This window comes from Euprymna scolopes, chromosome 11, assembly GCF_053919585.1.
Source record: "Euprymna scolopes isolate OS-2025 chromosome 11, ASM5391958v1, whole genome shotgun sequence".
NCBI lineage: Eukaryota > Metazoa > Mollusca > Cephalopoda > Sepiida > Sepiolidae > Euprymna > Euprymna scolopes.
The window spans coordinates 16603121-16631023 of NC_136492.1; the positions used below are offsets into that span (position 1 = coordinate 16603121).

General features: G+C 32.9%; 1 protein-coding gene across 1 annotated transcript in view; it reads right to left on the reverse strand.

Moving 5' to 3' along the window:
* Positions 1–27903, reverse strand: part of LOC145287772 (proteasome adapter and scaffold protein ECM29-like) — a 184835-nt gene that overhangs the window by 10309 nt on the left and 146623 nt on the right. The window contains exons 39-45 of the mRNA XM_080135598.1: positions 27007–27070; positions 23882–24019; positions 22611–22658; positions 20147–20358; positions 16293–16336; positions 9467–9524; positions 3563–3709 (exon numbers count right to left, since the gene is read on the reverse strand). Coding sequence (XP_079991724.1) covers positions 3563–3709; positions 9467–9524; positions 16293–16336; positions 20147–20358; positions 22611–22658; positions 23882–24019; positions 27007–27070 — 711 coding nt within the window. The remainder of the gene's footprint in view (positions 1–3562; positions 3710–9466; positions 9525–16292; positions 16337–20146; positions 20359–22610; positions 22659–23881; positions 24020–27006; positions 27071–27903) is intronic.

Consider the following 27903-nt stretch of genomic DNA (forward strand, 5'->3'; position numbering starts at 1 on the left):
CAAAACGTCATCAAAATAACTCTCAAGAATCCAAATAATACAAAAATCGTTGCAATATTTTTTATGGAAGAAATTGGAATGTTCTATTTATAAACAGGGGTGATAAGAACTAAGCAATCAGTTGGAACCACACTCTGCTATTAACTAATAAGAAACTGGAATCGCTCCATAAAATATATTGAATCTTTTAGGAATTCCTGCACCTAACTTTTCATCTTCATGCAGGAAAGAACTTGGGATTGGTTACCTACTGGAAACTCTATTCTTCATCTGCAATCTTTTACAATTCAAAGCTTCACTGGATTGATGCTGCCATTTTTTTTATTGATTTGCAGACTGTTATCCTCATCTTCATAATTGTTATTTCACTACATTTTGACCAATTAATCCTTTGACCTGCTTTGGATAGGATTGAAACCGCTATTTTCAGACAATGCTCACCTGGAATCGTAGATACTCAACGGCATTGAATCTCTATGGTTCTAGGTGAGCATTGTCTGAAGTTGGTTTCAATCCTATCCAAAGCAGGTCAAAGGATTAGTTGGTTAGTTGGCCAAAACGTGGTGAGACAACTATGGAAGGCAGTAATTACTGAGGATGCAGTTAAGAGATTCAGCATTCCTATCCTGTCGCGGTTAATCACGTGACAAAGGCCAGAGGAGGAGTTAGCTGAAATGTGGTGAAGCCACAACTGTGAAGATGAGGATAACAGTCCGCAAATAAATGAATAAAACACACATATTACTCATCTCAAAGGATTCCACTAAAAAAATAAATTAAAAAAAAAAAAAATATATATATATGCCATTTTGTTTGGAAGAAGATTTCTTTTCTCTTCTAAAACTAAAAAAATATTTCTCGTCAGATTTTAAATCCTCCACCACCTTACTTTTGTGATAGCTTTTTTTTAAATTTGAAATTAAGTTAGCAACTTTGAAATATAAAAAAAAACAGGCCAGAGGTTTAATTGGCGAAAGCAGACCAAACATTTAGTTGACCAAAAAAAAAACATGGTGAGAGAACAACTATGAAAGGCAGTATAATTTAGTAAACTTTTATTGTATGAACAATAAAATAAATTTGTGTGAAAACAAACTTTGGAATTGAATAACATATAAATGTGGATGTGAATAACAGTCGGCAAATAAAGTGGAAGACGAGATGAATTTCTCAACTTGCTTCTCAGGTCTTCTGTGTGTGTGTGTGTGTGTATATGTGTAAGTGTGTGTGTGTGTGTGGAGCAAGGCTAACATGAAAACAAAATTTCCTAAACATCTTTTAATTAGTTTCAACTAATTCAAACTTAAGAAAAAGACACTTAGTGCACATGTAAAGGAACAGGAAGTCATTCTTTAAAAAAAAAAAAAAAGAAAGTTACCTAACTTCCCAACTCTGTTCATGAATTGATTGAAATCTTAACCTTCAAAGCAAAAATAACATTTTTAAGTGTGCAGAGGATGTTGTAGTTTTCTTGAAACATTGTGTGCAGTGTTTAAAGGATGTTTTTTTTTTTAAGTTCCTATTTACTTGCCTCCTCACAAGGGCAATTAAATACCAAGGTCGGTTTTTATTGTGGGAGAAGGAACAAAAATAAAAATTGTCTCAGTTCGGGAAGGATTTCTCCTCCACTAACTGAGAACAAAAAATTGAAGTTGGAGCCTCAGAACAGATGGTATTTATTTGCTCCCCCACCGAGCAAATTAGGCACAAGGCCAATTTTTAATGTGAGGAGTGAAGGGAGAGGGAAGGTAAAAAGGGGACCAGCTCCCGAGAGGTGGGAAATGGGAGCTGGTTAAAAGTCAGGCATGTGGGTTTGCCCCCACATCTGGTCTTTGCTAGTCATAGCTTGCAGCATCTGCCGGAACAGATACTACACTTTGATCTTGGCCCAAAGACCAAGAAATCTCTTATGGTGTTAGGAGTTTTTTTTTTTTTTAGTTATGAATTTTTTTACAAGTATTTGAAAATATTGAATAACAATTTTTTTTTTCTTCCAATAAGTTTCTTTAAAACCTGTTGAGTGTACAGGGTGTTGTTAGCAAGTGGAAAAAAATATATAAGACCAAAATTATCTTTTTCTAACATCATTCTTGACAACTGGATTTTAATCCCGAAAATTCGGATTCCATGCTAACAACACCCTGTACATGCAATCAACAGGTAATAAAGAAAATTATTGAAAACAAAAATTGTTATTCAATATTTTCAAATACTTGTAAAATCGTACAAGCAGCAGAAAAAAATATTACATTGTATTGCCTTAAACAAAAAATTAAAAATATAAAGAAAACATCCTTTAAAATTTTTTTAGAGAGAGAACTGTCATATAGGGAAAAATCAACTTTTTCTTATTTAAAGAAAAAAAAAAAAAAATTGGGGGTGATTTTGATAAAATATCTGAAACTCATATTTATGGGAAACTAGCGTTTTAAAAAGAAATCAGATTATTCTAGAAAAAAATATATAAGTCTGTTAAGAAGCAGAGAACTCCTATATCTTATCTGCAAATATGTGTGTATGTATATCATCATTATATCAGATTTATAATTTTATTCTATTTTATTTCTATCTTTAACCCATATTAATTTTCTTATCAAGTAAATGCATACCTTTATTTTAATTTTTTCCATTTAATTTTTTAATGCTAAGTTTATTTATGGTGTCTTTTACATATATTAAAAACCCTTCCCAATACTTTGCTGATGAGGAAACTTTGTTTTTTAAAAATACTATATGTAAAAATTATTGTCCGTGGCTTAATGTCTATCACAATAAAAACATTGTTTTCCGAAATGATCGTACAAATTATTGATTTTGTTGTTGTTCCTTCTTGTGAAACGGATTTTTAATTTAATTCTAATTTGAATTTTAAATTATCAATCACATTACTGAATATATATATATATATATATATATATATATATATATATAAATCAGTCTTAAAAAATATACATTCCTGCAATATCTCAAAATAAATATGCTTATATTTCTTTCTTCCCATAGTTGTGAGTCGATCCAATTAATCTATAAACAAATGCAATGTGAAAAATCAGTCACACCAAAACATTGTCTGTGTATGCATGCACAGCTTAGTCACGATGGCAGCAATTGGATCTGTTTTTAACAGCACAACACAAATTACTGCTACTATGATGATTTTTTTTTTTCAGTGTGCAACACGAGTCTAACCCTATTTCTTTTCTAGCAAACTTTTTTGATATTTATTTCATTTGTGAATTGTTATCCTCATCTTTGCAGTTGCTGTTATTTCACCACATTTTAGCCAGCTCATCCTTTGGCCTTCTTCAGGTGATTAACCGCGACGGGATAAGAATGCTGAGCCTCGTAACTGTATCCTCAAAAAATACTGCCTTCCATAGTTGTTGTCTCACGTTTTTTTGAGTCAGCTAAGCCTTTGGCCTGCTTTTTTGATATTATTTCAAAATTACTAACTTAGCTTTTTTTAATTTTAAATTATCACAAAAGTAAGATGGAAGATTAATTTTATATTTAAAATAAATTTGAAAAAAAAAAAACAAAACAAAAAAAACCCAAGTCTTACTTTGTTCAGTGTTGGCTGCAGTAATAACCAGAGAGTTTCAAATCTATCAATCTCGTACAACTCTAATATTCGTCCGGCACACTGTAGGGCTCGCATTCTGTATACAGTGTTTTCTTTTTTACATTCACGGAGAACAACGTCCACAATCTGTAAAAAGAAGAAAGGGGGGGGGAAATTATAATACAATATTGTGCAATATTTATTATTTGATTATTATTAGAAATAATATTTTACTAACAATATTAGAAAAAAAAAATATCTGGACTTGTTTATAATGTTTAAAGACATTGTAAACTTCTTCAGTTCAAAATGTACAAAGTGCCTTAAATAAGTTTCCAAACTTTTTTTTGCACAGGCATCTAAAATTGTCGTAGACTCTTGAAAATTCAGTATGTTATTGCTATACATCTTATGAGATGACTGACCAATTTTTATGATTCCAGGTTCAAATGAACAGCTACAGCAGGAATGGAAATACACTCTACTAAAGGCTGATTGTCACAGCTGGTAATTTCAAAAATGCAATGAAAAATTGAAGAAATACAAAATTTTATAACCAAACATTTTTATACAAGAAATGAGAATATAAAGTTATTTTTATGTTAGTGCTTATGGTCCAACATGTGTTTGTGTAAAATCGAGTGAATAGTAGTCAGAAGGCAATATGTTTATAAAATAAGTAAAATGTGTGTGTATTTTGCAGCATCGCATTATGCATGTGTGTGCGTTTACCTTGTTCTTATTAGTGCGTGTATAGCTGTGTGGGAGTTGAAGATGGTATTGTTAGTCACTGGGTCCTTGGAACCTTGCCATCCTGGCCCCAAAGGGTATGAGGTAGTTTGTGAAGAATACATTCTCGGGTTTCTTTCATTTGGCCAGCTGGTAAAATCTCTCTAAAACTGATTTTCTTGATCAGGTCTTATAAGAGTTTTTAAGTTCACACTGGCTTACTACTTTCACACACAGGTGTTACTTTTTTAAGCTTGAAATGATCTTCATTGGTTGGAATATTTTGAGTTAACACATTCATGTTAAAACTTGTTAATTTTCGGAAATGACGAAAAGAGTGTATCATCGAAACAAACTGAGGAAAGAAAGGGGGTAAGCAATTAGAATGGTTTGTGTTTTAGCATTCGTTCGAATCGCATCTTGATGTCTAACTACCACAGTCTCATTGCCATGCAAGATGAACACAGTTTGAAAAAACCATTGTCTCAAATCTTAAAGGAAATATTTATGATACACTTCTCTTGCAGGTGATATTTGATTGTCTTTTTGGTGCAAGCAACCACGCCCGTGTACGGCACCATAATGTTGACACACCAGTTCTTGCCAGATCGTTGAAGTTAAGCAATGTTGAACCTGGCCGGTGCCAGATGGGTGACCATTTGGGAAGACTAGGTGCTGTATGTACCTTCTGAGAAGGTTGGGAGTGAGGCCAGCACACTCACCCTGAAAAAGAACTCCTCACTACAAAAGCATCTACAAAGTTGTAGATGACTTATGCCCCTCCAGGGGGGGGGGGGCTCAAGGCTATGATATGGTGGAAACACACCCATCTTAAAATACATATTTTTCTGAATTTCTTTTGTTTTGTTTTTTGCACACTTTAGCCATAAAACTTTATTTTCTAATTTAAAAATAAAACTACTTGATTAATTCTCCCATGGTTTTTGGTGTACAATGTTTTTTTTTTCTTTTTTGCTGTCACAGGTACATACATCATACATATTAAAAAAATATTTTTTGTTTTGTTTTTTTCAGAGGAAGAATTCTGAACAAGCCCCATAGATAGTATTTTATTTTCTATTATTTTCATCTCTATTATTCTAATTAAATGTTAATTTATCAAGGTACAGGAGGTATCCATTGCTTCTCAAGACGGAAAGGTATCATTTTGATATCCATTATCATGCTAAAAAAAAAAAAATATATATATATAACTGTTTTTACATTGGTTGGAAAATATTTTTGAGTTAACACGTTCATGTTAAAACTTGTTAATTTTCGGAAATGACGAAAAGAGCATATCAAAACAAACTGAGAGAAGGTAAGCAATTAGAATGATTCGCATTTCGATGTCTAACTACCACAGTCTCATTGCCATGTAAGATGAACACAGGCTGAAAATAACATTATCTCAAATTTTCAATTGTGCACAAAATATATATATATATATATATATATATATATATATATGCTAAACTTCTCTTGCAGGTGATATTTGATTGTCTTTTTGATGCAATCAACCATGACCGTCTTAAATTAATGGCTGTTCAACTTGTTCATCATGTGTGTTTGAGGTAAGGTTATATTATCATCTTTACCATAAGAACTCCTATGCACGGAGTCTATTATCATCTTTACCATAAGAACTCCTATGCACGGAGTCTATATTCGTAACATCCTCCCCTTAAGTAGAAAGCACAGTTTAAAATCAGATGATCAGACCTTCATGTGCTTTAGATTAGCTTTGCAACACTGCGTTATTATATTTTCTCGACTGTCATCCCTCGAATCAGGACCGTATTCCAATCCACCATGTCTTTCACAGTATATGTGAAGTACTCTTCTTAGATACTAACACCCATGTTCATGTATTTGATGATTTTAATGTCCAACACAAAAAAACGCAAAAAAAAAAAAATTTTTTTTAAAAAGAAAAATAATACCATTTTTAACTTTTAATATCTCAAATTTCAAATGATATCTGAAAAGTGCAAATATTATTTTATTAAATTAACTTAAAAAAAATATGATTGAAAAATCTTTAAAAAAAAAAAAAAAAAAAAGAAAGAAAATGGCGGAAACTTAATAGTTGGTTACATCCATAAGTGCCACCGTTCGACCACAGCTCGCATTTCGTACAAATATCCGTGCCATAGAAGTAATCTAGATGCTGTAAAATCTTTTCTCCTAGTTAACTCTTCAGATATCCTTGCGTTATGTGAAACTAAACTGAATCCGGTTTTGATATTAAAAGTGTTGTGAGTGTCCCAGACTCAGGAAAACATCACCAAGCAATGTCTTACGCCTGCTCTCAATGTGATCCAATCTATAAGGTTGATATCAGTCGTGTTGCAAGCAATCACAAACTGCATACACACTCGTGCTTGAGGTATCTACATGTGTTATCAAGTTAATGAAGGAGGTGGCACACTGCGCATGACCAAACAACCTGACAAGCCGAGCATCTAAGGTATTCATAACTGAAAAGATTTTTTTTTCTAGTTTGCTCTTGTGCATCCACCTAATCATGGTACGTCATTATGCTGAAACTGTTATAAATCAGAAGTATTTGGGACCCATGTCTCACTTGAACCAACACAGGTCGAAAAGACCTTTGCCTCGTGTCTGGAAAGAAATGTGTTCAGATGTAAAGATTGGCATCATTTATAATACAATATTGTGCCACATTTATTATTTGGCTAACAAGCCGCCCGGCATTGCCCGGTTGTAAAATATGCATAAATATTATTGTTGGAGACGCCCCTCCAGGGAATTAATGGACTATTTCATAGCGTCACTTCCTCTCATGACGTCACTTCCGGTATCGAGTACCGGTGCCTGGGAGTTTGAGATTGGCACGCGACCAAACCGATCGTGTGCAAACGCTACCATTGAGAATGGTATTCTCAACCAGTCTTTGCTTGTAATATATGTGAATACATGTTCGTTCTAAAAATTCTGTTCGTCACCATTTAACCCCATAACAAATATATTTTAAATAACGGAAAGAAACTAAGACATGCGTAGTCAAGTATTATGTTTTTTCTAAACAGTTCACTTCTTGTAAGAAAAAAAAAAAAAAAAAATACTCAAGCTGAGATCAAAACCAAAACCAGCGAGTCAAGTACAATAATCATTAGAGCAACTTGACACAATCTTTAAAAACTGTTTTCAAACCTACTTATTTTTAATATAAGGAAGCTGTCATGTTTCACAACCGTGCATTCATACAATAATAGAAAAAAAAAAAGAGACAAATGTTTCATGACCATGCATGTGCAGTAAAAAAAACTGTTAACAAACAGATAAAAAAACGATGATCCCCCCTCCCTCCCAAGTATCAATTTTTCAATTCTGATTCCTTAGCAGCTCTTTTTTCCGGATGAAAACTGATTAAAAAGTTTTCCACATGTTTGAATACTCTATATACCAAATTTCAAGTCTGTAGATCAAAAATTTGTCGAGTATATAGGTTGAGAAGTGTCCTCACACACACATTCTCACTTTTATAGATATATAGATTATTATTAGAAATAATATTTTTCTAATAATAATAGAAAAAAAAGAAAGACAAATTTTTTGATTTGGTCCCATTCACAATGTTTCAGACATCTTGGACCGTCTTCAGTGCCAAATAACTGCATGGTTATTGACTACAGCAAAAGGTACCTGAAGACAGCTGCAGAGCATAACAGTCAAAGCATAAATTTATAAAAATGCACAATAATGCAAATTTAGTGAGGTCACAAGCCATACTATGATGGTGCTGCAAGATGGCAGAGTGAACACAGGCTGAGAGAGAAAAAAAACAACAAAAAATCTTGTTCTAAATCTAAGGATTGGCAGCAGCTTTCTGAACTTTCCCTATGAAACATAGCTGAGAGCAGAAATATAGCTTGTTCGCAAGCATTCAACATATCACCTAAGTAGCAGAAGGTAGTGCCACCTACATAAATATGTGTCACAGTTTGACCATCGATTAATGGATAACACCCTGACCTTTGCAACAAACATAATCCAGGTCAACTACCAGCGTTGGGGTGTTCAGTAATGATCCAACCTCATATTTGGTTTTACCCTGTTGATAACCAAGTAAATAATTTGATTTATTGTATGTTGAAAATGCCATAGTTATGAAAACGAACAGACAAGCACAGGGGTCGATAGAAGTACAAGACCATAATTTGTGAAAATGCATACAAATTTTTTGTTTAATTTTTTTTTAAATACACTTTGACCAAAAAATAAAAAAAAATTGGTTCATTTTGCAACTGATAGTTTCATACAAAAAGTCTCAGCTCCAATCTATACCCCCTCCCCTTGCCAAACACTCACAAAAAACCCCACTAAACTAGCTAGAACCACTATATACAATTTCGCCCACTATCTGTGCCTAAATCTAAATGCAGATTCCATGAAAAAAGCTTCTTTCCTAAAACTGCCCGCCTCTGGAACATTGTTCCACTGGCCTGCTTCCAAGGCTGATTACAATCTGATAGTCTTCAAATCCAATGTAAACAAGTTCTTGTTGCGCCGTCCTCTTAAATAATCAAATTTTATCCAATCTACATCATTGATGATTGCTACACTACAACTTTACATTCATTAATCCTTATCCTCAAATGGTCTGTGGGCCTTGATAAGTTATGCCATGGAAAAATTATTTATCTGATCTGAAAGTTTTTACGATAATTAACAAAGAACATCAGATCCATACATCAACTTAAAAAAATAAAGAATCGGAAATTTAAATTCTGTCAAAATGTTGACCATGTCTAAACTTTGCAAGATGTGGAGCTTCATTGGCTACAATATGGGCCAAATAAAGAATTTCTATGATGAACAGAACCAAAGTTATCTCCAAAAGTATGACTTTCACCTCTTCTGTGTCCAAAATTAAAGCTTTTCTAAGATCATGACCAACATTTTAACCAAGTTGAATAACAAAATGGTCAAACAACGTAGACACTAGGCTGTAAAAAATAAATTTGACTGAAACATAACCTTGGCCGATAAAAAAAGAGAGGAACGACCTATGAGAAACTGATTAATTTCTTTCTTTTTTTTTTTTTTTAAATTTTAGCAGGCAATGTGAAAATTAACGTGGCATTATTTCCTTTTTAAGCCTCAGTTTTTTAAATTTGTTAACTTATGTCTTGAATGTTATTAACTAACCGTTGGTAGACTGGGTTTACTTTCATCAGAAGATTCTGTTCGATCCTGGAGGGAATATCTGGAAAAAACAAAAAGGTTTGTTTTTTTTTGACATAGGAATATTTGCTTTAATGTAAATATAAAAATATAGTATTAGGTTGGTGCAAAAATAATGTCATAAAAAAAAAAAAAAAAACCAACATTATTTTTGCACCAACCTATTATTAATAAGACTTACATATTTCAGTTTGGTCAAGCAAAGATCTGTAAATCGTTAAATATGCATAAATATTATATTTTAATTAGTGCAGATTTCTTATTTATTATAAACAGAAATACCGTAGGTATTAAGCGTAACATTAAATTCATAAAAAAAAAATAAAAATAACATTAAATTCATAAAAAAAAAAAAAATAAAAATAACATTAAATTCCTAAAAAAAAAAAAAAATAAAAATAACATTAAATTCCTAAAAAAAAAATAAAATAAAAATAACATTAAATTACTAATAAAAAATAAAAAATAAAAATAACATTAAATTCCTAAAAAAAAAAATAAAGAAAAAAATAAAAAAATAAAATGAAATGAAATGAAAAGAAACTGAGACATGTGCATGCGAACATTGTTTTTTTTTTCTAAACAATTCACTTCTTGTAAATAAAAAAAAATACTCGAGCTGAGATCAAAACCAAAAAGTCAATTACAATAACCATTACACCAGCTTGACATGACTTTTAAAGAGTGTTTTCAAACCAACTCATACTTAACAAAGAAACCGTCATGTTTCACGACTGCGCATCAGTTAGCAAACAGATAAAAATCCGGTAGCCTCCTACATACCAATTTTTCAATTTTGACCCCTTAGCCGCCCTTTTTTTCAGATGAAAACAGATTAAAAAGTTTTCCAAATGTCTGAATACTCTATATACAAAATTGCAAGTCTGTAGATCAAAAATTTGTTGAGTATATAGGTTGAGAAGTGTCTTCATTCCTACTTCTATAGATATATTATTTTATTTTTATTTTTTGGAATCTTTTGAGATGTGGCTTCATAATTGTGTATTCATTTTTTTTTACGAACTGTTATCCTCATAGTTATTGTTGTTTCACCCCGTTTCAGCCAACTCATTCTCTGGCCTTCTTCAGGTGGTTAATCAACCGAGAACCACATCAGTCTATATAAAAGCATATAAGATATCAACAGATACACACTCGAGAGTCAAAACAATGAAAAGAATATGCTGTTGTCATAGCCCTAGTAATTACTGCCTTCCATAGTTGTTGTTGTCTCACCACAATACAGTTGCAAGACTCAGCATTCCTATCTTGTCATGGTAAACCACCTGAAGAAGGCCAGTGGATACATTGGCCGAAACATGGTGAAACAATAAAAAGCAACAATGAAGATGAGGATAACAGTCCACAAAAAAATGAATACATAAAAATATAGTGTTTGGATATTTGTAAGCAAAATTATATAAACATCAGAAAACTCGCTATGCTAATCAATCTACGTTTCGATAATGTTAATCAACCTGATGAAACAACATCACTGAAATATGAATTGATCCATTATTGATACGTTATTGTATCATAAATGGATTTTTCTGTTTATATAATTTTATTTATAAAAAGCTCTACATATCTATTGAGCACTTTTGAATGAATATAAGTTTTTAGTTTCAATACATCTGAACTTTTTTTTAATCACAATTATTTCATGCATCTACATAAAATTTTATAAAGGGATATTTTACGTATCGATTTTCAGTATTTATTTTAACAGTGCTCAATATGTGAGTAGAGCTAGGTAATAAATTATTAAAATATATTTATGGCAGCACAAAGACTTCCACGTTTCATCCATAGCCCTTGAGCCCCTGGAGGGGCATAGGCCATCTACAACTTTTTGTAGATGTTTTTGTAGCGAGGAGTTCTTTTTACAGGGTGAGGGTGCTGGCCCCACGCCCAACCTTTCCAGAAGGTACATACAGCGCCTAGCCTTCCCAAATGGTCACCCATCTGGTACTGGCCAGTCTCAACGTTGCTTAACTTCGGTGATCTGGCGAGAACCGGTGTCTCAACGTGATTGTTTGAATTTGACAGACTAAAATGCCTGTGAAACATAACTTGGCATACTCATCTTGAACGCCTACTAGACATTATCCTTAAGTGTCTAAGGTCTTTCTGTACAGGGGTTGGTATGAGGATACTTTTCCTCACAAATAAACCCTGACTAAATATTCAAAATCACATAGTATTCGGTGTCCAAATAAGATTTCCTTAATATGGCTAATCCACACTGGCTTTTACTAGGAACTAGCCTGGGTACTTGGCATTGCCCGGGTGTTTGGAGACATGTGTTGAGCAAAAAAAAAAAAAAATGTAGTAACAGTCAGGCTCGAACCTGTACCTTGAAGGTGGAAAAGAATGTGAAAAAAAAAAATAACGTGTTTACTGTTGCATCCATCACCAAACCAGAAGTGTCGAAGGTTTAAATTAAGGCTAGTCAATCGAAAAGAGGGGATGACTTTTGAAAATATCATCAAAAAAAGCAACCCCTCCTTATAGAAAACTGTCGAGTTGAGGGTGAAGAGATTAATGTTTTTAGCCGATTTTTCGATATTTGTCGTCTGAAGGGTCGAGTTTTAAAACGATACTGATCTTGTGAAAATCTGTCACCTCTGTCAAAAGTTTTAGGCAGACATACAAACAGACATACATACATTTAAACAGATGGGTGAGATTTATATTATAGACTAGTAGGGGGTACCTAGCGTTGCCCAAGTGTTTGGAGGTGTGTGTGTTTGGGGGTGGGGTAAATCAGAACAAAAAGGAAATTTAACCCTGTTTGAATATAAAAAAAGATGTTAAACTTGTTAAAAAATATAACCAAAAAATAGTGATTTTAAAAATGGAAAAATAAAATAAGGGGCGGTGTAGGCTTGAACCCAGAGCCTTGAGGCCAATAGGCTGACCCTGAACACCTGCTCTACGGCGACAGTAGCAATGTAAGACCAATTAAAAAATGACAAATGTCACGCTATTCCGCAGTTTTTAATGAGGTTAAATCCTTTTACTGCTTGTTATGAGTTTGTTATGACGGTGAAAAGCTGTCCGGTTGATCGAATTCGGTTTCACTCTTTTTTATACCAAAAAGCAAATATGTGGAATATTTAGCATTTCAAAGTCGGGCGACCCTCGTTTTAAACTCGTAGATATTATCATTCAGACAGCATATAAAAGTTTTAAGAATGAGCGACCCCTCCCCTCGAAAAAGTCTTTTGCGGATATACACAAAAAGCAAACATACATACACACACACATTTTCGCTTTTATATATTATAGATGGTGCAGCTTCTTCAAGTGATGTTACCTCAAGTAATAGTACGAAGACGGGTACTCCACCAGACTAGATGAAGTTGGAATCCAGTAAAATCAAGAGACAAAAACAAAGATATATTATAAAATACTTTAAATATTCAAGGGGAGAAAAATCATGTTCTTAACGTCTTTACTAACACCATTTCTGCAAGTCATCTTTTTGATTGACTACATTTAATTTGAACGCTTTACACTTCTGGTTGCGTCATTGAGTAGAGGTAAGCCGTCAGGTTTTCTTTCACTTTCTTTTACACCTTTGCGTCGCGGGTTCGAGCGTGCCGGCCTACAACTTTTTTTTTTTTACACTTAAAAACACCTGGGCAACGCCGGGCACCCAGGCTAGTCTATTATATGAAGGACAGTTGTCTGTTAATGTGTGTGTTTGTATGTCCAGCTAAAAGTAACAAAAAAAAAATAGACAAAACCGTGAATAGTCAGTTGGAGATTTGTTTGAAATGTAAAGGAGAACTTCAATAGGATATTCAAATATGGGTTTGTATTACTGTACACACAGATTCGAAAAAGTTGTCAAAAAAAAAAATATATATAATAAATAATGTTATCAAAGGCAAGATTAGTTACTTTTCTACCAATCTGGATATATTTTTCGTGTTTTAGTTCAATGTAACATGTTTATTCAGCTCGAAAAGTATACAGTGTTTACCGATGTATTGGAAAATTCAAAATCGCGCCCGACCCTCTCTTTAACATGGTAAGTTCAGGGAAAGGTGTTATAAATAATAAACTAGACAAAATACTGTTAGAAATTCGTTCAATATATGTTACCGTGACATAAGGTCATATATATTCGGTGTTTTTTTTAATAGTATTATGTCTAGTTTATTATTTATAACACCTTTTCCCAAACTTACCATGTTAAAGAGAGAGTCGGGCGCCATTTTGAATTTTCCAATACATCGGTAAATACTGCATGTTTTTTGAGCTGAATAAACATGTTACATTGAATAAAAACACAAAAAATGTATCCAGTTTGGTAGAAAAGTTACTTATCTTGCCTTTGATAACATTTGTTTGTTATATATTTGTTTTTTGACAACTTTTTCGAATCTATGTGTACAGTAATAAAAACCCTCAAATATCTATGCATTAGCCACATAAAAAGGAGCTCCTTGAATTTTCACTCAAGTACAATCTAATTTATAAAACTCACTGTTTGTCTGTCTCCATATTTTCAAACTGTATCTCTTCCGAAACTAAAAGTCACAGAGTGGCGCCAGGGGCCTCAAATGATTGGATTTTTTATGGACCGTTCTTTTATGGGTCTTTAGTAAATTAAAATAATTTTAAGAGGTCAAAAAGGGGTCAAAATTGAAAAAAAAAAGTCGTTATACATTTTGTAAATTCATCTTAGTTCATTTTTAATTTTTAATCAGTTCACATGCGTGTCACGTTGGTACAGTGGTAACATCACCAGCTTTGAATGCTACAGTTTTGCTTTCGGTTTCAATTCTAGCTGATGGCACCCAAATATTTTTTTTTTTACTTTTGAAATCACGACTTTATAATAATATATACAGAATCTGGACAAATTAAAGTATCATATTTAAGAATATTTTACGACTGGGCAAAGTCCCACCTCCTGCTAGTTAAGCACACACACATGCATATATATATATATATATATATATATATATATATATATATATATATATATATAACTCTTCTGATGAGAAGCATTAGGCTTGGAAATACCTTGGTATAAAGAGTCTCCTTTATCCCCCAACTTAATGTATGTATACCCTTATTAAATAAATGAATCATTCTATATTTTCTAATATATTGTTTTTTGTGACTTCATTTTCCACTTTTATTGTCTTACTAGCGGGGGTTTACCCGGCGATGTCCGGGTGTCTTGAGGTAAATCAAATCTCTGGTTAAGTAATAATAATAAAAAAAAAATGTTTTGGTAGGTGAGTATGAGAATCGAACCCGTACCCTTGAGTTGGAAATTAATGTGTGAAAAAAAAAACAAAAAAAAAAAAAACGGCGACGTTAACCATTAGACCACGACATACAACGTAGACAGGTTTGAATTTATTTATTTAACTATAAAAACAGGCGTGCGCAATAAAAGTTAACTCTGCTGCTTCCATTTGACCTAATTAAGAAGGTCAAATAGAAGTCACGCAGCGTTTGGGTTTGTTTACCGAAATTTGACTGTTTTTTCCCCCCAACAGATGTTGGGGAGGGGAAAGCAGCTCCCAATTGTCCAGATTAAATAGCAACTGTCTGATATACAAGATTGATCAAAGCTGATTGCTTCTGGACGTTTTTCCCGGCGCAATGCCGATAATACGTCCGTTTGAGTTTAGTTTCACTTTATTTATACTAAAAAGCCCAATGAAGCCAAAATAGCAATAGTTTTGTAAAAATCGACGTAAATAAATCTAGACGCTACATGCGTTCTCAATTCCTACATATTATTATCTACGGCCTATATAAACAGTTCTAAGTGATCGTACCCCCCCCCCCCCGGTAGCGTGTGTGAAAAAAGCCTTTGCGAGACATACACGAAATGGTCACACACATTTTGCCTTTTATATATATATAGATATATATTTATATATCCAAACACCATAGTCTTGGTGCATCATTTACAGTATATCACTATGTTTACTTGTTAATATATCTGTATGTACAGGATTTATTACTAAACTAATTAACTGATCATTATGAAATTTGAAACACAGATGCCAGGTGTAAGGGATTGTAATATGATCTATGTCCGCCAAATATTTTTCTCTTCTTCTTGTCTGATGATACAATAAGTTTTTATGCAGCTCGTTTGTACATATGTTATGACCTCTCATGCTGAAAAGTGAGGTCGTCTGATTATCAAAGACGAAATGCAGAAAAGTTACTTTGAAATAGCTAGTGTTGTTGTTCGTCAAAATTAAGATTTTTTTTTTCTTTAGAAATCGCTCCAGACAAAGCGCAAAGCCACTTGATGTAAGGAGCTAAAAAAAAAAAAATATTACTTCAAGGTCAAAAACTTGCTAATGATGAGTATTAGAAGGATAGATTCCAACCCCAAAAAACAGCAATTCTTTCCCCTTTGTCAGAAACATCACTCATGTAAAGTAAGGGAAGTGATAGTTATGCGGCTGCTAAAAAGTAAACCCAAGGTTCATTTTCTACAATCTTAAACGTTACAAAATTGTTACAATTTAAAATAAATTATTTAAATCGTTACAAATATCAACAAATTAAAAGATGAAAATATTTCTTATTATTTAGAAATATATTTATCTGACAGGTATTTCTAAGAACAGAATTAAGATGGTACTTAAGCCACCATGGAATTTCCAAATTTTACTTATATATATATCCAAACACTATATTTTACATGAAATTATTATTGTCAAATATTTTAATCTACTATAACGAATCTCAACTTTTCTAATAAAACGTAAAATGTAAAAACAAAAAAAGATCAACTCACTGACAACTGCAGCAAATGTTTTCCAAAGCCTCCAACAGATTTTCCTGAAAAAAAAAAAAAAAAAAAATTTCTGGTGATATGTTTCCAAATTTTTAAGAGTTTTTTTTATAAAGGAGTCCCCACTTAGCAAGGCCCAGAGGTCACTTAAGGACAAGGGCTAAAGAGGGAACAGTAGTTAATGGGACAATATCGTAATAATCGTTAGTAGTGAAAATTTGGTAAATTAGATTATTTAAGGGGAATGATTCATCAAGAATTTGTTTATGTTGGACTTGAAGATGACCATATTGTAGTCAGCTGGAAAGCAGGCAAACAGAAGAGAGTTCCACAGGTGTGCAGTTCTAAGAAAGAAGCTTTGTTCATGGAATCTACATTTAGGATAATAAGTGGGGGAAATTATTGATAATGGTTTCAGCTAGACGAGTGTTTCTCGTGAAAGTTTGGTGAGGGGGGGGACCATAGATTGGAGCTGAAACGAGCACTTGCCATGCACAGAACAATAAAGCAGAGACAGGCTCGCAACATCTCTTTTGTGGGAAAGAAGTTGCAGGGAAGAGAAAATGGTATCCCTCACTAGACTACGAAGTCTATTTTGAACTCTGTCAAGGCATGATAAGGTGTTTCTAGCAGCTCCTGCCCAGATGCGGCAACAGTACTCCATCCTTGGACATACCTCGCTCTTATATAGGTAGAGAATCGCATCAGCAGTGAAATATCTACAGAAGCAATAGAAGGATCCCATCATTTTTCCAACGGCCTTGGCAACAGATTTGATGTACGTGTTCCATTTCAGATCAGGAGTAAAGGTCAAGCCCAGAAGCTTGTCAAAATATGGAGCTTCCACAAGACGAGAGCTATTCATTTCAATTGATGCCAGATAGGGATCAATTATTAATATTACTTGGATTATCTGGACTAGTCACAACGTTTCGGCCAATCTTCAGGTGTATTTTGATCTTCAGGTGTATTTTGTCGAAAATATATATATACTAGCAGGCTGCCTGGCATTGTCCAGTCATAAAATATGCATAAATATTATATTTTAATTCATACAGAAACTGAGACATGTGCATCGGAGTATTATGTTTTTTTTTCTCAATAGTTCACTTCTTAGTAAGTAAAAAAAAAAAAAAATACTCAAGTTGAGATTAAAACCAAAACCTAAAGACAGTGAGTCAAGTAAAAAAAAAAAAAAACAGATGGACTAATACGCCGAATGTGATCGCGAAAGCAGGCCAGCAAGAGAAGAGGTGAACCGGAGGTCAACTGTGCCTTTGTCCTGTAAGTACCTGCCCATTGGCTGATTAGGATGGGCGTGGTGGCAACTAGAAAACTGATTGGCTAACAAAAAAACGCAATAGCATGTGCATATATATAAACATGCTACAACCACAACATTTTGCATAAGCCGGATGAATTCTCATGAGAATGAAACATGGAATATTCTGTGTAGCTTAATTGCCATTTATATTTTTATAACTTACTAGTTAGCTCTACCTATGTATCAAGCACTGTTGAAGTAAATACTGAAAAATTTACGCATAAAATTATACCTTCGTATATTAATTTATGTGAGTAAGCATATATATATATATATATATATATATATATATATATATATAAATATGAAATAATAACTAGTAAACTTGTACATTTAAAAGCAAGACCAATTTTAAGGTTCCCAAAATTCATACTAGAATTATTTGTAAAGACCTGTGGTGTAGTGGATAAAGTATTAAGTGACATTCAGTTGTAAAGTTACACTCTTCTGGAGTTTGAAGGTTCAATCTTCAGTGCGGGCAATACTCAGAATACAAATTGTGATTCACTTAGGATTTCTACCCAGTCTGATGGAACGAGAACATGTTATCCCCGTTTGAAATTTTGTGCAGTTTTAGAGTTTGACACGAAGATTCCAACATTCGACAAGATACACCTGAAGAAGGCCAAAGGTTACATTGACTGAACCGTTATGTGACTAACCCATGAGATGAGAACAGTGCAGATAATCTAAAAATTATGGTGATTTGGTTTGAAACTGATAAAAAAAAAAAAAAAAACTTTTTTTTTTTTCGTTTATTTTTTTTTTAGATGTTCACACACACACAACGATGGGTAGACCAAAATAACAATTTCCCATTTATGAACAGATGAATTGTCACTCTCAACATCTGTTCACCATCCGTTTTAGATGCTGTGATGATGATTTTTGCAAAATTAGAAATTCAACTGATCTATCGCTGGCCAAGTCTTATGAGTTATATCTCTTTGAAGACCATAATTTCTCACATGGAAATTGCTCCAGACAAGGCATGAAGCCATTTGATGTCAGGAACTAAAATATTTTTTTTTTAAATAAATAAACCAACAATAAGTGTTGACAGATTTCCAGCCAGAAAACAGCAATTCTTCCTCTGTTTATCAGAAACATTGTTCATGGAACATGAGGACTAAAGGACAAAGTAAGGGAAGCTGACCTTGTTATTACCTGAAGTGTTTTACATCTATTATGTGGCCACACTAATTGCACACATCACCTATACTGTTCAGATTTAATCTTCATCTGAGGTCATCAGATCCAAGGATGTCTTTAAGACATATTACACACCTATTGTATCATTCTTATATCATTTCTTTCCATGCAACGCATGTCCTCAACCTTCAGTGGTTTCACTTCTATACATCATTACACTGTATATACATGCCTGATAGACTCTTTCTATGGTTAACAGTTGTAACGTTCTGCTGGTTAGTAATGACAGAAGTACCCAAACTTACCATCCCACTACAACCTGCTCCACGTTATGCTCTAAAGATATCAGCAAGATATCAAAACTTTGGATTACCTCAATAGCTTCGTCATTCAGACATACTTTGTCCAAATCTGAGTATACACAACTAAAAAAGAATGAACTTTCTTACATCTTACATCCTTTTATAGTTGTGTTTTTAGAGGTGAAACTGCTTGTTTAAAATTAAGTCTAACAAAACAGCTATAATAATCAAAGAAATAGGGGAGAATTGACTTTACTTTATTATATAAATAACATAGTATAACAATAATAAATGAAAATTGGCTTAACAAAAACAAAGTCATAATTATCAGTTTAAAGGCTTTTTGGGTCTGGTTTTAAAAATCCGACCAGATAACTTTATGTTAGATTTTGCTTTATGTAATTCTGTACATATATATACACATAGGTAAACGTTGTCATAACCGAGTGTGGTAGTGGGGATAAGCTCCTTCTTCCTAAGAAATTGCCCTCATGGTGTGCGTCTTAAATAACCTCTGACAACCAAGTCAAACTCTTAGTCTTCTTGTATGGTTTAGCTACGATTCCGGCAAAACTGTTTATACTAACTGGTCGAAGGGGCAAAGGCATTCCACTGGCACCTTAAAACCAGTCACTTAGGGCAGATGGGGTTCGTCAACTTTGGATTGTAGCTCACCTAGGAGAAGCCAACTGTGAGTCAAAACTTCTACTGCCTTGTGGGATTACCGCATCAGGGAAAGGCTAAGAGAGTAAACCTCAACAGAAAATCTGGAGACGGAGTCCCTAAGGTGGCCTGACTTTATATTGTCATCACCAGCAACTCTTGCAACGCAGTTAGAGCTAAGCTGTATAGATTGTGTTTCCTCTGGCTTTGCAAAGAGGAAGGGACTGCTGTGTGGGCAACAGCTTTCCTCCTCAGGCTATGTAGCTCCATTATTACAACATCGTCGCCAAGACGGACAGTTGCCAACAACAACGTAAAGATAGGGATATAGAAAGAAAACAAAAAAAATTTTCCGTGCATTACAAGTTGAAATGGGATTATTACTTCAACTAAGAAACGTGTAAAGAAATACTTACTTTTCCTTTCCATGTTCTTCCTGATAATCCCTTCAAGACAGCCAAAAGTAAAAGATCCAAGCTCGGAGATTCAAGAGTTTTCCCTAGCTTTTTGGCCACACTGCCAATTGCGGTGGCCGCCTGGGCTTTCGTGTTCCACATCTGAGACTCGAGACAATTGCTAAGAATCTCTGTAATTTCGGTCAAATAAAGACGGATTCCAGATTCAGTACCTAAATAAAAAAAAAAAAAAAAAAAAGAAAAAAAAAAGACCACAGTTTTTTGTTAGCTCTAAGAATTTGGAACTACTGAATATGGAAAATGACTCCAAACATGTCAGCACATGTGAAAACATGTAATAGATGCTTGATCAAAGAAAGAGGGGGAGGGATAACAAGAGATGGGAAGAGGAGGAATTCATAGCTAGCATCTATCCTCTCCCAGATGAACGTTGAATACAGGCTGGTTGGTTGTTTTTGTTTTACGGTATATCAACCCTTTTTGGGTTATTTAATGCCAAAATCCAAAGATTTTGAAGAAAAATTTTTTTAATAGAATATATTTGTTGTTTTCAAATCGATTTCTATTGAACCCATAGTTGGGACCCTAACAGGTACTACCACTCTGGATCAGAGTGGAGCTGGGAGCAATGGTAATTAAAAGGTGGCTCCACACTCCCCAAGATCTGCAAGCTGGGCCTCACCACTGGATATAGTTTAAGGTCATATCCAGGACCTTGAATACAGGCAGTTGCTTTTTCTGAGAGTTGCAAGGTAGTTTGGTCAGTGCCTCTCCAGATAGGTTGGGTCATTTGGGGCTCTCAGCTAAAGGTCTGTGAAATAAGACTTATGTGTTTCGGTTTGGTCAAGCAAAGATCTATAAATCTGTTATTCAACGTTGGGAGAGCGAGTACCCATTGTAATATGCAAAAAATAAATATCTGTTTCGAAAGTTAAACTTGTTGTTTTTGTTTTGGAGGGAGAATTCCTTTGTTGTAGAGCTGACTAAATCAAACAAACAACAACACAGACAGTAACAAGACGAGAACGACCACGAGAGGCGAGCTAAGCAACACCTTCTTCTCCGCCACACATGCCATCACACGTGTCAAAACTGTTATTCGAAAACCAAAAGGTTATTTTGAATAAATTAAATATTTTTTATAACTAGCTGTGTGTTTTTTTTATTATTGTTAACGAGTGTATAAATCGAAAAATGACAAAGACTGACTTTTTAGAAATTAAATAGACTTAAAAACATATTTGACAATCAGCCACAACTAATATATAACATAACACTTAAATATGATATTTTAACTTATGCAAATTTCATATTTATCATTATAGAACAAATTCTCTATTGGTTATTATATTGTACCCAATATATATATAGTAATGATTTAAAAAAAAAAACGACTTCAGCTGAAATTGAAATCAAAACATTCAGCACTCCAGCTTCAGTTATTTAGCACTTTAGCCTCTACCGTTACTGTCTGAGCTATCACCAGATGGATAAAAAAAAAAGACTAAAAATTAAACAACTTCAAGTTAAAAATGTATATGTACACATGCTTCAAAGTTAGTTGATTTACTTCTGCTAAGGTCAACTTTTTTTCAATTTTGACTCCATAGCAATTATTTTTGTAAGCTAAAAACCAAATCGAAAGTGTTCCTGAAGTTCAAATTCCAAGTCTGTACACTAAATATTCAGCGCCGAGTTTGTGCAAAACGCCCCTTACCAGACAAGGTCGCTTTTATATATGTATAAAGATTTATATAATATAAACAAGTTTCCATCTTAAATTCTACACAATATGCACAATGTAGAAACTATGCACGAAAAGAATTAAATGTAAAAGTTAAATGAAACCAATCATCTAATAAGAAAACATAAACATAAATAATGAGAGTTCTTTTGTCATAGGAATATGCAAATTAGTTGTTCTTCATAAAGTTGCTCGCATATCCATGACTGAGTATATTATGTTCGTTTTCATCATTTTCAAATAGAAATAGTAAGCTTTTAATATCAACTTTATAGGTATATAGGTTTATATCTATCTATATATATATATTTCAGGTTTATATATATTCTATCTATCTATCTATATATATATATATATATACTTAGTAGGAGTGATAATTAATAAAAACCTGAAGAAAGTGCTCAATACTGTTGTAGAGCAAATATGCGTTTTATTTTTTTATTACTGTTTTTTCTGTTTAGTTACATTATTGTTTCAGCTACTCGACTGTTTTTGGCTGTCTTGTAGCCTTCTCAGACTTTACAGAAATGTTTGTTTATGGGAGAATGAAAGAATGATGTCAAGGGAGGGGTGCGAGAAAAGCGGAAAAGGGGAAAGGGTGAAAGGTGAGAGGGTGGGTACTTGGTAGATCAGCAGTGCTTAAGTTTTGGAGTTCAAGAACCTTAGGTGGTTGTGGGGATAAGATTAGAATAAGAAAACATGGGAGTCACTTTGACTCACCTGGTGTGATTTCAAACCAAACATCATCCCAAATGTTCATATCTGGTTCTGGAATGTAAACAGAAACGAGAAAACAATTATTTTTTTTTTGTTTAATTTAATTTAATTAACAATTAAATGTTATTTAATTCAACAATATGATTAAATGTATTGAGAACAGCATTATAAATAATCACAATGTTTTTTTATTGCATTTTATATATATATATATATATATATATATATATATATTTCAGAATGTGAGAGATTGTATATAATAAATTCCACAATGACGTTGTTTGGCTGTGGAATTTATTATCTTACATATATATATTATTTTATTTTTTTTTTTTTACATGGGGATCACCACTTATCAAGGCCCGGAAGCCACTCGGAGATAAGGGTTATTTTGTGTACAATAATCAATGGGATAATATCGTAGTAATAGTTGGTATTGGAGATTTGATAAATCGTTTTACTTAAGGGGGTGATTAATCAGGAATTTGTTTATGTTGGACTTGAAGACATCCAAGTTGTAGCCAGGTGTGGGAAACAGGCAAACGGAAGAGAATTTCACAGGTGTGCACTTCTCAGAAAAAAGCTATATTCATGGAATCTACGTTTTGATTTAGGCACAGATAAAGAGATATATATATATATATATATATATATATATATATATATATATATATATATATATATATATACATATTGTGAGACCAATAATGGAAAAATCTTCTACCGCAATTTTAAGATACCATCTTCGCATTTGGAATTTGTTCATGTTTACCGATCAACAACTTGGATTGTTACAATTATTTTTGGACTATTTTGTGTGCATCTCTACATCTAACCAATCAACTTTTTCTTTGGATAGCATCACATTTTTCAACTTTTTCTTTGGATAGCATCACATTTTTCAACTTTTTCTTCAAGCCTGACTTCATTTAGAATATCCTTTTAGCCTATACATTTCTGCATTATCTAATTTCATATAAATATGACTTCTCTCGTAATTTGTAGTTTTGAAGTTATGTGCTAACCAGCAACATTATAGCTTGACTATGATTTTGCTAACTACTTTCCTCTGAGGATAAGAGCCAATTTTTAAAACTCCATGGAATAAGGAAAATTTTAAGTTTTCAACTTGTATTCTTTGTCTGATAATAAATTGTTGTAAATTCTAATTTACAGAGTTTAAATTAAATTTATTATATGAAAGAGAAAGAGAGGGAAGGGGGCTCTATTATATTGCAATACTTTCGTAAATATTTGCATTAAATACATCTCACCTTTTTCTGCGTCTTTTTGCTCATGCATGGCAAAGAATACAAATGGCATCACCAAAGCGGCATGCCTCTTCAGAATATCCGGATTGTGATGGCTGATAGCATGCAATGTTATTCGACATGCAATTTGTGCTGCTTCATCTGTAAAATTGAAAAATATAATTTATACTAAAAAAAGATGAAAAAAAAAGATGAAAAAAATTGAAAAAAAAGATGAAAAAAAAGATGAAAAAAAAGATGAAAAAAGATAAAAAAGATGAAAAAAAGAAAGATGAAAAAGATCAAAATAGTTAAAAAACGATGAAAAAAAGATAAAGACAAAAAAGATGAAAACAGATAAGATGAAAAAAGATAAAAAAGATGAAAAAAGATAAAAAAGAAAAAAGATAAAAAAGATGAAAATAGACAAAAAAAATGATAAAAGATAAAGATTAAAAAAAGATTGATAAAAGATAAAGATTAAAAAAAGATTGATAAAAGATAAAAAGATTAAAAAAACAACATGAAAAAAGATTAAAAAAAGATAAAAAAAAAGTAAACATAGGAACAACAGTGATTTTCCAACAATTTTTTAATCTGACAAAATCTCAAGAAAAATATCTCTACGTATTATGCTTCCTTTTAGTAGGCGACATGTCTCACACAGTTCTTGATCTTTTCCGCAGAGGACTTCACTTGCACAAGATGCAGTCAGACAGTTAAGTCATTCCTGAACACTGTCCTGACGCCACATGTATTGCATATTTTTTAAAGTTTTTCCAACAAACCTTTCATATATGGCATACAAACTGTGTTTCATATACGGCATACAAACTGTGTTTCATATACGGCATACAAACTGTGGTGTGTTGATGTTTAGCATGACTTTTCAATATCTGCACGTATTACAGCTTTCAAGTGTTTTGATCTTTTTTTGTAGGCGAGATATTTCACCTTTGTATATTTCTCCACACTTACATGGAATCATTCATGGATGATGGAACGAGAACATGCTACCTCTGTGATTCAAATAAAGGGTTCTGTTTGACAAGATACACCTGAAGAAGGTTGGAGGTTACATTGGCCAAAACATTGAGAGAATAGCTCAAGAGTAGTAAAAATTAGCAATCCTAATCTAAAAATTAAGAAACATCAACTTTCACAAAAAAAACACTCAACTAGCTACAACCACTACCAACAGCCCCCCCCTCTCTATCTGTGCCTAAATCTAAATGCAGATTCTACAAACAAAGCTTCTTTCCTAGAACTACCCGCCTGTGGAACACTGTTCCGCTGTCCTGCTTCCCAGTTGAATACAACAGGGTAGCCTTCAAGTCCAATGAAAACAAGTTCTTGTTGAACTGTCCCCTTAAATAATCAAATTTTACTCAACTTACACCATTAACGATTACTACAGCAGTATCTAACATTCATTATCTCTCATCCTCGAGTGGCCTTCGGGCCTTGATAAGTAGTGACTCCTAAGTAAAAAAAAAAAAAAAAAAAAAATTGTTTTCATCTGTTTTCATGACCGGGGATGCCTGTGAATTTTTATTCCCTTGAAACTTCCTTCTTTGGAGGAAGTCGGTTCAACTCGGCTAGGGTGAATACCATATAACAACAAATCTGTTTTTGCATTGTTCAAATCTGAATGAATTTATTAGTAAAAGAAAAATTTAGCTTAACCGTGAATCATATTATGAAGAGTCAATGTGTTAGCTGTTGAAATGAATCTTATATAAACAATCAAAACTGCACTTGCATGTCATTTTTGAAAGCTAACTCACGCCAGCATGTAAAATAAGAATGCGATAAGTCTAAACCAGATAAATCTTACGTGAAAGTAATCATCCTAAATATTTTCACGTACGAATAAAAGTGACATATATTATTGCTTGCATGAAATGAATAACACAATCAGAAATCTTTTGTCTTCTTTAATAATAATCCCCATATGAGGTGGAATATATAATTTTGATTTCTGGAAATAGAAGAGGGCATTCTCTTGTTGGCTAGTGCTTGCGTTTCACATTTTTTTATTTTTCACAAAGGGAGTCACCACTTATCAAGGCCTGAAGGCCACTCGAGGATAAGAGTAAATAAATGTAAGGTGGTAGTGTAGTAATTGGTAATGGTGTAAGTTGGGTACAATTTGATTATTTAAGGGGACGGTTCAACAAGAATTTGTTCACATTAGACTTGAAGACAACCATACTGTATTCGGCTGGGAAGCATGCCGATGTAACAGTGTTCCACAGTGGTTCTAGGAAAGAAGGTGTGTTCGTGGAATCCGGGTTTAGATTTAGGCACAGATAGAGAGTGGGGGAAATTGTTGGTAGTGGTTGTAGTTAGTAGAGTGTTGTTTTTTTTTTTGTAAAAGTTTGGCAAGGAGGATTATATACCTAATTCAGTAAAGATGACTTAAGATCAATGAATAATGTCTTCTATATAATAATCCTCGCATGAAGTAGAATATACAGTTTTGATTTCTGGAAATGCATATGGACATTCGATTATAGTTAGCTAACGTACTTCCTAACTTCCGACGTTGCTGCTACCGGAAGCGTTGACAAGGCAAATCACTTACTTTAGTTTATTGCTCTTCATTATTTCTATTGTGAAGCAATTATTGAATTAAAATATAAGGAAAGAACATTATTGGAAAGTATACAATAAAAATTAACAAAATTATACAGATAAAAATAACACAATTAGTATCTACTTGCAATTTTAAAAACAAAATTAAACAAGTTTTTATTTTATTATAAATTTTATAAGAAATATGTTTATGAAATTATGAAAATAATTTTTTTTTAATTTTAAAAATAAGTTTTTTTATTTGAATTTATATGATATATGTTTATGAAACGTATAAAAACAAAATTATTGAAATCAAAACAACAAATAATTTATATTATTATATTATAGATGTGAGAAAAAAAAAGCGAAGGAACTGATTTGCCTTATTGTATTCTACATTTACACACCTAATTCAGGAGAGTTGATTTAGGAAGATCACTGAATAATTCTAAACCAACAAAGTATCAATTAGAAATGACCTCAAGTGATAAGTGTTTTTATTTTAATAATAAAGATATTACACATCCTCAATGTTTTCTCATGATTGATTACATAACAATTGAACATACCTTTTTCCATGTACCAAGTTTTCAACTTAATCATCAACTTTTCTGTGCTGCTATCAGTAGCAACCTACAAAAGAAATCATGAAAAAAAAAAAAAAAATGAATACATAATAAAAGATTAATTTCTATTTTATTTATATTACGTTTCTTTTTGGTCTTGAATAACTAGTTTACAATAAGGATAAAAAGGGCGAAATAATCTTAATTCAAATTTTTATGAAGCAAAATTAGAAGCCAGAAGGTTAAAAATGGAAATTTCCACATTAAGTTAAATTAAGCAGAATAGTGGGAATTTTCATTAGAAGTAAAAAGTTAAGAATTAAGACTATATGTCACTATATTGTTCCATACACAGGAAATTTAAAGTGATATGTAATGCATAAGCTGATTAAATCTTTTTCTCTTCTTTTGGACGACAGCTGCAAGAGGAAGAGTGAAAGGGCTTTGAGACAGCTGCTCTTAACCGATATAAGTGGTGGGTTAGGGATATCATGTTTGTGTAGTGAAGAAAAATCAAACCCTGAAAGCAATGTTAAACACCAATGATTTTGTGCTGTTACATTTTACAACCACTGTTGAATAACTAAAGAATAAGGAGACAACCGCAAAAAAGAGAAAAAAAATGGAGAGACATCACTATCCACTGAGTAATAACCAGACTTCAGCTGTGTATTTAACATTTGTTTAAAAGTTTGGCAAGTTTGAATCTTTCGGATTCTTTATGCTGACAAATGTGGTATAATCGTCCGCATGTTTTTTTGTATTCTTTAGATTTTGTGGACTACTGTTTGCATCTTGATTAATAATTTCCTAACGTTTTCATTGATGTGACCTCTGACCTCCTTTAGGTGTATTTTGTTGAACTCAGGAATCTTTCTGTAAAACTTTTGAATCTGAATG